A 12,074-nucleotide genomic window follows, 5' to 3' on the forward strand; every position below is an offset into this window, starting at 1 on the left:
AGGCATCTTATGGCAGAGAGAACTCTCTAAGATCTAGAGAGGCCTGTCTAAAGCCGGATCGGGTGAACTGTCTAAATTTCGTTCCATGTATGGGCACCCTGATTGTGCACTGGGTGTTTATTGATTGCCTTGTGTACAACCAGCCTGTTGGGTTTTTCTTGAACAATTGCTGCTATTGCCTGCAACATTAATCATTGTGTTCTGCCGTCAGGGAAGGCTCCCCCGGTGGCAGGACACAATAGCCTGCGGAAGGGATTCCCCCATCAACACTGACTCTATTGATGAGGGAATCAAGCTTCTCTTTCTCCCTTTTCCTTTCTCTCTCCCTTTCCCTTTCTCTCTCCCTTTCCCTCTCCCTTTCCCTCTCCCTTTCCCTCTCGTTCCCGTTCTCTCTCTTTCCCTCCCCCCTCTCTCTCTCTTTCCCTCCCCCCTCTCTCTCTCTCTTCCCCCCCTCTCTCTCTCTTTCCCTTTCCCCCTCCCCCTCTCTCCCTCTCTTACGCTCCCCCCCTCTCTCCCTCTCTCTCTCTCCCCCTCTCTCTCCCTTTCTCGCTCTCTCTCTTACCCCCCCCCTCTCTTTCCCTTTCTCCCTCCCTCTCTCTCTCTTACCCCCCCACCCCCTCTTTCCCTTTCTCTCTCTCTCTCTTTCAATTTCTTTCTCTCCCTCCCGTCACCCCTCTCTCTCCCTCTCTCTCCCCCCTCCCCTCTCTTTCTCTCCCCTCCTCCCCTCTCTTTCTCTCCCCCTCCCCCCTCTCTTTCTCTCCCCCTCCCCCCTCTCTCTCCCCCTCCCCTCTCTCTCTCTCTCCCCCCCTCTATCTCCCTTTCTCTCCCTCCTCTCTCTCCCTTTCTCTCCCTCCTCTCTCTCCCTTTCTCTCACCCCTCTCTCTCCCTTTCTCTCACCCCTCTCTCTCCCTTTCTCTCACCCCCTCTCTCTCTCTTTCTTTTTCTCTCTCTTTCCCTTTCTCTCTCTTTCCCTTTCTCTCTCTTTCCCTTTCTCTCTCTCTTTCCTTTTCTCTCTTTCCCTTCCCCCTCCCTTTCTCCCCCCCCCCCCCCTCTCTGTCTTTCCCTTTCTCTCTCTTTCCCTTTCTCTCTCCCCCTCTCTCCCCCCTCTCTCCCCCCCCCCTCTCTCCCTTTATCTCTCTCTTTCTCTCTGTCTCTTTCTCCCTTTTTCCTTTCCCCCTTTTCCTTTTTCCCTATTTCTCCTCACTCCCCCCCCCCTTCCTTCCCCCTCTTTCCCTCTCTCTCTCTTTCTTTCTCTCTTTCCCGTTTCGTTCTGTTCCGTCATTCTTTCTTTCACCCATGGTGGAAGAAAAGAAAATTGCATAATCTTTTGCCTGCAGACATATAATAGGCCAGGGGCTGAAGCAGCCCACAAGGATCCACCTTTAGTCAAGCTATCAATATTGGACCTTTGTAAAATGGAAGAAATAACATCAGTAAAGAAATGCTTACTAACTCTCTATATTGTGCTAAATTTTCTGATTTTGAAGTATGAATGCTCATCATATTTTTCTTTTTCATAGAGCGTGGAGGGTGAACATCACGAAAAAGCAGTGGAGCTCCTGAAAGCCGCACAAGGCAAGGTAAAACTGGTGGTCCGGTACACCCCGCGAGTCTTGGAAGAAATGGAGTCGCGCTTTGAAAAAATGAGATCTGCAAAACGCAGGCAACAAAACTAAGAAACGCGCCATGCATACAAGACACAAACTTTCTATTCTACTCTAGAATAAACCAAGTTCCCCGTGAACTCTACATCCAATACAAAACTGGTTCTAGGTTCCGCCTGTAGCGCACACAGCTGGGATTACACTACCGTATATGTCTTTATCACACAAACGTTTACAGGGCAGTTTTTACTTACCCTCCTTTTTTAAATCTTGACAGAAGTACAAAAAAAAAACATTTTTAATATAGTGGTGTATAATACATTTGTAAAAGGTATTTTTTTTCAGTACTATAACTGTATCCCTTTGGTATTCAGTGGTGAAGTGAATAATGTGTTAGTGCTTGTTGTTTCAAGAGAACCTGTCATTTCTTCAAGACTACTAAGATGAAAAGGTTTTGTTAACTCACTTGTAATGCAAAAGCTGTGGCTGCCTTTCTTTTAAGTATTTCTGATAGAAGTGCTCTGAAAACACATCTGATGTTCCACTGTGCCTACAACACTTTGCCGGAGTGTTTGAAGATCACTGTTTCAGCCTGAGGCAACGGCTCCTCCTCCCCAGCTCTGACGTCACCTCTGCTCCAAGCAGCGGCTGGAGAAACCTTATGTGATCTGCAAACACAGTCTATGCAGATCACGCCAGGCTTCTGCCCAGAGCACTTCTGCAAAGTGTCGTAGGCACATCAGAAATTCTGGACGTGTATGCAGGGCACATTTATCAGAAGTAAAAGGCAGCCACAGCTTTTGTATTGTAAGTTCCGTAACATAACTTCTTCATCTTAATAGGCTTGGAGTGGTGACTGGGCCTTTAAAGAGCCAGTCTGTTCAGAACTGACTTTCCAGTTATGGGCACGTAAAGATGGCTTCAATCAACCACTAAATCTTTATATCTCTTTGTAGTTCCAACAGTAAGCTCTCCCCACTGGGTTTTCTTCTTTTGACCTCTACATGCAATGGACACTGAGCTAATGAAATCCTTAGGAATGAAACTCCAGATGGACAGTACTGGGTACAGAGAGCTTGATCAGAAAGATCCTAATAGATATATAAAAGGGTGGATGATGAAGCCCTCTGGCATCTAATTCAAAATAAATTTCAGTTTTGGGAGTGCTGACCATTATAAAAATTAATAAGTGAACTTTCCGCACTTATCCTCATTTGTCCCAGCAGTTTCCTTTTGCAAGGGATGACTTTTTTACTTATAAATAGAAGTTTCAAACAATGGGTGCTCCAGTCTGGAATTAGAGCAGGCTTTCCCAATTAGGATTCCTCTAGACTGAGTTTGCTAGGAGTTCCCCGAGCAGTGAGCAATGACAGACTGATTTCCAGACTACATTAACTACCAATGTAAGGGAACAATTTCCCACTGATATGTATTGCAAGGGGTCACATGTACATTGATCACCACATGTACATTGATCACCACATGTACATTGATCACCTCATCTACATTGATCACCACATGTACATTGATCACCACATGTACATTGATCACCACATGTACATTGATCACCACATGTACATTGATCACCTCATCTACGTTGATCACCACATCTACGTTGTTCACCACTGCAAGTGGGCTTTTTTGTGGGTTTTTTTTTTTTTTACAACTGACCACCAATGTAAGGGGATACTTTTCCACTGACCTAGCATAAGAGAACACTACTTTTTCACATTCTGTATTTTCTGCCCATTATTATTTATATATTTTCATGATCATTTTTGATGTGTAGAACAAGAGAATGTTGTTAAAAATAAATTGGTTCTGGGTGTCATATATTCCAAGTATGCAAAATTCTTCTTTTATTTAAAGTGGTTGTAAACACTTACATATACACAGTGAAGTGACTGGCTTCAGGTCATACACAGAGATGAAAACAAACCCTCCTGCATAGGTTTTACCTATCTATCTGCAATCGTCTCTCCTCTATATCTGTTCAAAGTGATGAATACATAAAGCTTGTCGAGAGTTCAGAAAAAAAGGGGTGGAGAGCTGAAATTACACTCAGAGCTCAGTGAGGAGAGCAAGTTGAAAGGAAGGGACACAGCTTACAGGAACAGAGCCGATGCTGTCAATCTGGTGGAGCTACCTCCGCGTCACCATTTTTCTCTTGGTGTCAGGGAAACTTGTCAGAAGTGACTCATGCTGATAGCAGAGGAACAAAGCTGCAGAAAGAAATGACACTTAGTGTTCTTAATTGAGACAAGTACACACTATAGAGATATGCTTTGTTCAGATTTCATGTCTGAGGTTTACAACCACTTTAAATCTTTCAGCAGCTTACTGATTGTGTTATGTTTCCATGACAGTAGTAGCGGTTTTCCTGAGACCTCAAAATTATTTAAAGGGTCCCTCCAGGGTAAAAAAAAAAAGGGGTGAGAAAGGCTGAACTAGGTGGTCTACTCCAGGGTTCCTCAGCCAGGGTTCCTCCAGAAGTTGCAGGGAGTTCCTTAAGCAATGAGTAATTTCTGCCACTCCGATAAGTTCCCACTAACACAATTGAACGTTTTTGCTTTCTGTAGGGGGTAATGCTTTTCAATGACCATAAGTGGTATGGAGCATTCTTCCCACTGACCATCACACTAACGTGTCATGTGTTGTGTATATGTAGTAGTTTTTAGCAGGGGTTCCCTGAGACCAGAAGAGTATTTCAAGGATCCCTCTGTGATGAAAAGGTTGAAAAAGGCTGGTCTACCCTGTCTTCTTGCAGAAACTACTTGCAGGCACGACTTGAGAGAGCTAAAGGGAAGACGAGGTGAACTTTGTATTGAGATAATGAGTAGTCCACCTCTTTTTCAGTTCAGCTCCTCTAGTATCTGAGTGGTGGCTGGAAGAAGTAAACACAATACTTCCAGGCTGGAGCATCCCCTATCTAAAACTTCAGACTATCAGCAATCGGTTACTCCTTGAAAAAGACTGCAGCCACAAGTAAAGTGCTGAAATTACACATTATATTTTAAAACTGTGCACAATCTATTGTACTGGAAGACTTAGATCAAATAGTGGCTTTAAGCCAGAACTTGTGATGTTGGTTGTGTAAAATATTCTAGCTAGATGAACATGTTAGTTTTGTACAGTACTGTGAAATGTTTTTTTTTTCATTTAGAAATTGTCATTGTGATCCTGTCATTTAGTGGACTGTAGAACATGTCACTGTTCGCCATCTTGTTTAGTGACTTGTGGCATTGATTGTTGTAAAGTTGTAGTGTCACTTGTGTGACCAAGCCAGGTACTCTAGAATTCCAGACTGTATGAAAGGAAAACGTTAAAGACTGGGTAGTTAAACCAAGTATAGAATCCTCTTGCTATGACTTTCATATGTTTGTATACTTGCTGTTTCAGAATTTAATTTTATTAAATATGAAGATTTGTAGATCAGCCACTGGAGGCGCAGTGCTAGCATTCTACTTTTTTCTTAACAGCCGTTGAGACAAGATATCAGTTACATGGGGAGTGTATTGTTTTCAGTGAGTCAGCATTGTAAAAAGGAGCAGAAAAGCTCGCACAGACATATAATATCTGAGAAAAGCATGCTGCACAACCAAATTGCAAAGTACACTGTTACAGGTTTTCCGTGACCTTTGAAGCTGATGAAGGGTTAGGCTGTCTGAAACTGTAACCATATGTGCCTATGTACCTTTATTTGCACTGCAGCCTAAAGTAAATCCATTGTGTGGATAGCCATTTGGTTTTAAAGCATCCTTTTTTTCTTTTTTGGATGCTCTTCCTTCATAATGGTGTTTTTTGAGCTCATTTAAGCTTTGCACTCACTGGATATACGCTATATTGCCAGAAGTATTGGGACGCCTGCCTTTACACGCACATGAACTTTAATGGCATCCCAATCTTAGTCTGTTGGGTTCATTATTGAGTTGGCCCACCCTTTGCAGCTATAACAGCTTCAACTCCTCTGGGAAGGCCGTCCACAAGGTTTAGGAGTGTGTCTATGGGAATGTTTGACCATTCTTCCAGAAGCACATTTGTGAGGTCAGGCACTGATGTCGGACGAGAAGGCCTGGCTCATAGTCTCTGTTCTATTTCATCCCAAAGGTGTTCTATTGGGCTGAGGTCAGGACTCTGTGCAGGTCAGTCAAGTTCCTCCACCCCAAACTTGCTCATCCATGTATTTATGGACCTTGCTTTGTGTACTGGTGCGCAGTCATGTTGGATCAGGAAGGGGCCATCCCCAAACTGTTCCCACAAAGTTGGGAGCATGAAATTGTCCAAAATGTCTTGGTATGCTGACACCTTAAGAGTTCCCTTCACTGGAACTAAGGGGCCAAGCCCAACCCATGAAAAACAACCCCACACCATAATCCCCCCTCCACCAAACTTTACATTTGCCACAATGCAGTCAGGCAAGTACCATTCTTCTGGCAGCCGACAAACCCAGACATGTCCATCGGATTGCCAGACAGAGAAGCGTGATTTGTCATTCCAGAGTACACGTCTCCACTGCTCTAGAGTCCAGTTGCGGCATACATAACACCACTGCATCTGATGCTTTGCATTGCACTTGGTGATGTAAGGCTTGGATGCAGCTGCTCGGCCATGGAATCCCACTCCATGAAGCTCTCTCTATGCACTGTTGTTGTGCTAATCTGAAGTTTGGAGGTCTTTAACTATTGCAGACAGTTGGTGACTTCTGCGCACTGTGTGCTTCAGCATGTGCTGACCCCGCTCTGTCATTTTACGTGGCCTCCCACTTCGTGGCTGAGTTGCTGTTGTTCCCAGTTGCGTCCACTTTGTTATAATCAACCGTGGAATATTTAGTAGAAAGGACATTTCACATGTGGACTTAATTGCACGGGTGGCAACCTATCACAGTACCACGCTTGAATTCACTGAGCTCCTGAGAGCGACCCATTCTTTCACCAATGTTTGTAGAAGCAGTCTGCATGCCTAGGTGCTTGATTTTATACACCTGTGGCCATGGAGTTGATTGGAACATCTGAAGCCAATGATTTGGAGGGGTGTCCCAATACTTTTGGCAATATAGTGTACATTACATTCCCAGCGTAGCTTTCCCCAGCGCAGCTATCTTAAATATATGTATCTGATGATGATGTCTGATGATTACTTACCCTTTGTTTACTAGGTGCGAGAGCTGCATTCAGAAAAAGAAAAAAGAAAACTGCGTCTATGCTCAAAAAGTGATAACCACACTATTTCTCATTGTAAACCAAGCATGTAAAAAAAAAAGTGGCGTGCTAACAATATGTGACAAAGTAGGGCATAAATACAAGTATCAATCATAATAAATAAATCCATCAAAATACATGTGTTATAAAAATACCATAAATACAATAAAATTGCTAATTGATGAATATATATATATAATTAAAAAAATTAAATTTCCAGTTCATAAAGTGTTAAGTCTACATAAAAAAAGGAAGCCGATGTATACTCTGTGCACAATTATTAGGCAAGTTGCATTTTTATGGATTCATTTCATTATTGAATAACTAGTGCTCTTGGTCAATCCAATATGTTAATAAACCTCAAACCTGAATATTTAAGAAAGTAAAAATGAGGTTTGGGCTTTCTTAGGAGAATATCTAGGTGTGCACAATTATAGGGCAACTATTAGTATGCATAATTATTATGCAACTAAATGAAAAACAAACATTTTCCCACTTAACTTGTTTATTTTCATCTGTTAAAGTGAGAATAATAAACAACTCAAAATTTACAAATAAATATTTCTGACATTTGAAAAAAAATCACTTACTAATATAGCCACCCTTCTTTTCAATAACAGTAATAAGCCTTCCATTCATGGAGTCTGTCAGTTTCTTGATCTGTTGACCATCAACTTTTTGCGCAGCAGCAGCCACAGCCTCCCAGACACTGTTCAGAGAAGTGTACTGTTTTCCTTCACCATAAATCTCCCATTTAAGAAGGGTCCACAAGTTTTCAATAGGGTTTAGGTCAGGTGAGGAAGGGGGCCATGTCATTATTCTTTAATTCCTTTACTGGCTTGCCACACTGTGGAGTACTTCGATGCATGCGTTGGAGCGTTGTCCTGCATAAATATCTTGGTCTTGAAAGATGCAGACTTTTCTTGTACCACTGCTTGAAGAAAGTGTCTTCTAAAAACTGGCAGTAGGTTTGGGAGTTGATTTTGAGTCCATCTTCAAGCCAAAATGGTCCAACTAGCTCATGTTTAATAGTACCAGCCCATACCAGTACCCCACCTCCACCTTGCTGACGTCTGAGTGGAAGTGGAGCTCTGCCGGTTACTGATCCAGCAACGGGCCCATCCATCTGGTCTGTCAAGAGTCACTCTCATCTCATCAGTCTATAAACCCTTTGAAAAACCTGTCTTCAGATATTTCTTGGCCCAGTCTTGACATTTCAACTTATGTGTCTTATTCATTGGTGGTTGGGTTTCAACCTTCCATACCTTGGCCATGTCTCTGCGCACTGAACACCTTGTATTTTTGGGCCCTCCAGGTAAGTTGCAGTTCTGGAATGTGACGCCATTGGAAATTAATCGGTTCCTGGTAGCTTCACGTTTGATTCTTCTCAAGTCTTTGCCAGTTAATTTGCATCTTTTTTTTCTCAACACGTTACTTTCGACTCTGTTGACTATTTGCAAAAAAAAAACGTTTGGTTCTGTGATCACATCTCACTATCTTAGCAATTTCAAGAGTGCTGCATCACTCTGAAAGACTTTTTACAATTTTTTGACTTTTCAGAGTCCGGTAAATCTCTCTTTTGGCCCAATTTTGACTGAGGAAAAGAAGCTGCCTAATACGCACACCTCGATATAGGGTGTTGATCGCCTTAGGTCGCACCCTACCTCATTACATAGATACACATCACCTGATCTGCTTAAATCCAAATGGCATTTAAGTTTACACAGCTTGGAGTTGGACAATATGCTTACAAATGATGATTTGGTCAAAATACTCTCTTGCATAATAATTCTGCTCACAGTGTATATTCAATTCAAATTCACAAACGTGTATTCTACCACCACATCAAAGGTACAAATGCTGGCTTACCTGAATTAAATGACTCTCTAGGTAAAGAGAAGTCCTAAAAAGCATGTGAAATGGAAATTCATGCAGACTGCACCATTATTGCTGGCTCGCATCCATCATCCATTTCCGGTTATTATCCACCCAACTCTCAGAAAGGAATGATAAAGCAAACACTCCACATAGTGTAAACTAATTTTTAAAACATTTATTCATGATAAAAATGCACTTGCGTATATGCAGGAGTTATTGTTCAATAGGAAAGCTGATTTGGCTGACAAACAAAGCGATACCTCCATCACTTCCGGTAACGTGATGACGTCAACACGTAGCTCCACCCTACACATTTTGTCAAATATGACTTCCTCTGGAGCAAAGACAGTTACATTCAAGGCATGCTGTGAATGATAATTGTGAGTCACAAATGCTTTCAACCGAACTGTCAAATGGCTGGTGTCATAGCTGATCAAGCACAGATCAAACAGATGGCAGGTTCCTTGCCTGTAAAGGATAGGAGGGTTTGATTCTGCTTTAATGTATGCAAGTTCTTTAACCATTGTGCTTTGAAATGTAGTTAACTAGTGCTGGGAAACTGAAGAGATAGCTGTGTCTACAGAATGCTGTCATAACAACTCACACCATACAGTCTCCTCCTGGTAGGGGATAAGATTTGTTCAGAAAAAAGGTGCTTTATATTATATATTGACAGTTTTACTGCCCAGCCTTGATGTATTTATATTTGTCAGAAAATAGTGGAGGTGCATTTTCCAAGTATTCTGTTAATAATTTATCCAAAATGGATTCAGAGTGGTGTTTTTTGCTGTTGTAAGTAAATAGATTCTTGCATAACATTGACAAACATTCAAATATTTGTACTGTATTGATAGAATGCAAGAGCACTGTTCCGTAACTGATACCTGGCAGTTATCCGTTATCATCCAATGAGTATGACTACACTAAACTGTCATTCAGGGAAAAGTGACAGTGCCACCATTCACCCTCTCTCCAACACCCCTCCCCCCCAACTCTAACATTACAGGGCTTATGTGACATGTTACCTAAGATCAATCGCTAGGCCCACTCACTGTCACAGTGATGTCCTATTCTTAAGAAAGCTAGTTATATAGTTAGTCTGGCTGAAAAAAGACAAAAGTCCATCCAGTTCAACCATTAAAAAAAAAAAGTTATAATCCTATACCCACAGTTGATCCAGAGGAAGGCAAAAACCCCAGCAAAGCATGATCCAATCTGCTCCTGCAGGGGAAAAAATTCCTTCCTGATCCCCCGAGAGGCAATCGGATATTCCCTGGATCAACTTTACCTATAAATGTTAGTATCCAGTTATATTCTGTGTATCTAGGAAAGAATCCAGGCCTTTTATAAAACAATCCACTGAACTGGCCAGAACCAACTCTTGCGGGAGTCTATTCCACATTTTCACAGCTCTTACTGTTAAGATCCAGATATTCCCTGGATCAGCTTATCTCCAGAGCTTACCCAGGGTTGACTCCAGAAGTATGAAGGGAGCATAGATCAGAGAGTTTACCTTGCTAAGGTGGGTTATCAGGAGACAGTCACTTTGCCCTGAATGGGACTGTAGCTCTTTAAATCTGATTGCTAAGGGTTAGTGCATATCATTGCTCTCAATATTGCTGTTGTATAAGCTATGTGCTATGAAGTGTGTTGAATGGTGATTGGTATATAACTGTACACTGTTTTATCTGCAACGCTGAAGTCCTCCTTTGTATCGGGAAACAATTTGCAAAGTCATTGGCTTATATCAAACTTTCAAAGATGGCAAAACAAAGTAGGAAAGTAAAATGGATTAAAAGCTTAAACCTTGGACCAATATGAAGTCTGGTGCTAGTAAAAAAAAAAAAAAAAAAAAAATATTTGTTTTAGTCAATTAGATATAAAATATTGAATAATAATATTTTGTATCCTTTCAATCCAGTAGGCTTTAGGTTTTTTCATGTTTTATGGTCTCTGCATTTAGCTTCTTTGATGTAAAAAGCTTGTTGTTTATAGACCTCAATAGCTCAAACTGCAATTTATACTCACAAGTGGATGACTCATCATTTGATGCAAAGATTGTATTTCAGTCATAGGTATAAAACAACATTGAATGAAAAAAACAAGGGAAAAAAAGAAAATCCCAAATCCACTAAGTTTCCCTTGCAATCTCAAGGGCTGATCTAATGAGCCAATAACCAAGAACAAGCATATACAGGGTAGGAACTGAGACTTTTAAGACATTGTGTGGCTGTTCCAAGTCCCTGACTTAGTAGATAGTAAAGCCGTTATGATAATAGCCCAGGAGCCAGAAAGTCAGCAGTGACAACTTGATTATTGCTATCCTGGAAGTTTTCCTTTAATGGCCACAGGAGCTGAGAAACCTGGGAAATCCAGGTACCAAAATCGCACAGCTGAAGGGCCAGAGAGATACAAGAAGCCAGTATGTAATCAATATTTCTTGGACTGACCCTTGTGATATCCCAATGGATTATATGTGAAATTGCCACTCCGCAATTGCTACATTGTTACTCCACAAGCAGAATCTAATTCTAGCTCTCTGTGGTCATTGATTCCATTCACATTTTTTCCTGTGGTGAGCCATGATGAAGGGGGTGGGAGTAAACACATTGGATGTTTTTATATGACCAATCTGTCAACAATTAAAAATGTCTTAGACTCTTTAATCACTTTTGTTCTGGCACTCATTTTTGTGTCTTTATGGCTTGTTTTTGCAATTTGAGCAGGTTAAAAATGAAGTTTAATTAACATTCAGCCTAATAATCGCACCCTATTCACACAAACCATTGCAGGTGTGTATATTACGTTAGCGACATCGCAAAATCAGTTCACAAAACGTGATGCAATGTGCAGAATCGGACCACATGGGTGTGAACACCGAATGTGGTCCGATTCTGGTGCGGACTAAAAAAGGGCCTTGCACTTTTTTGGTGCGGATGCAGTGCGATTTGAGCCATACAAAATGTATGGCTCAGATTGCACCGCACAGAAATCGCATGTGATTTGCACAGGAATGCAGTACGGTTCCTGCGCGAATCACATGCGATGTGCTGCACCGCATCAGCGTGAACCAGGGCTTAAAATTGGAGGAGATGGAACAACTGATGCCTGTATATTGTATATTTAAGCTTTATTCTTTTAAACTGCAGTGCAAAAGAAAGATTGGGACTTCACTGCGTAGGTTACAATCAGACAGGAGTTTGCTGCATTCAGAGGCGGCTAAACACCACTTTTGGATGCAGCAACACTCTGCTATGGCTGAATGTATACAGACCAACTGCCTGCGGCCAGAACTCTGCAAAAACGCCGACCCTGGGCATACTGGCTGTGTATTGATCCGATGCTGCATCTGTCCCCCGCCAGCTCTACACTGAGAACTGAGCGATCAAAGATG

At 41.8% G+C, this 12,074-nt stretch overlaps 1 protein-coding gene across 1 annotated transcript in view; it reads left to right on the forward strand.

The window, feature by feature from the left end:
* LIN7C (lin-7 cell polarity scaffold C) overlaps positions 1-11,346 on the forward strand; it is a 42,108-nt gene extending 30,762 nt beyond the window's left edge. The window contains exon 5 of the mRNA XM_089654958.1: positions 1,521-11,346. Coding sequence (XP_089511084.1) covers positions 1,521-1,676 — 156 coding nt within the window. The 3' untranslated portion in view covers positions 1,677-11,346. The remainder of the gene's footprint in view (positions 1-1,520) is intronic.
* Positions 11,347-12,074: the final 728 nt, after the last annotated feature.

The sequence above is a fragment of the Staurois parvus genome, unplaced genomic scaffold, assembly GCF_062004578.1.
Source record: "Staurois parvus isolate SC_StPar_1 unplaced genomic scaffold, SC_StPar_1.0 ptg000818l, whole genome shotgun sequence".
NCBI lineage: Eukaryota > Metazoa > Chordata > Amphibia > Anura > Ranidae > Staurois > Staurois parvus.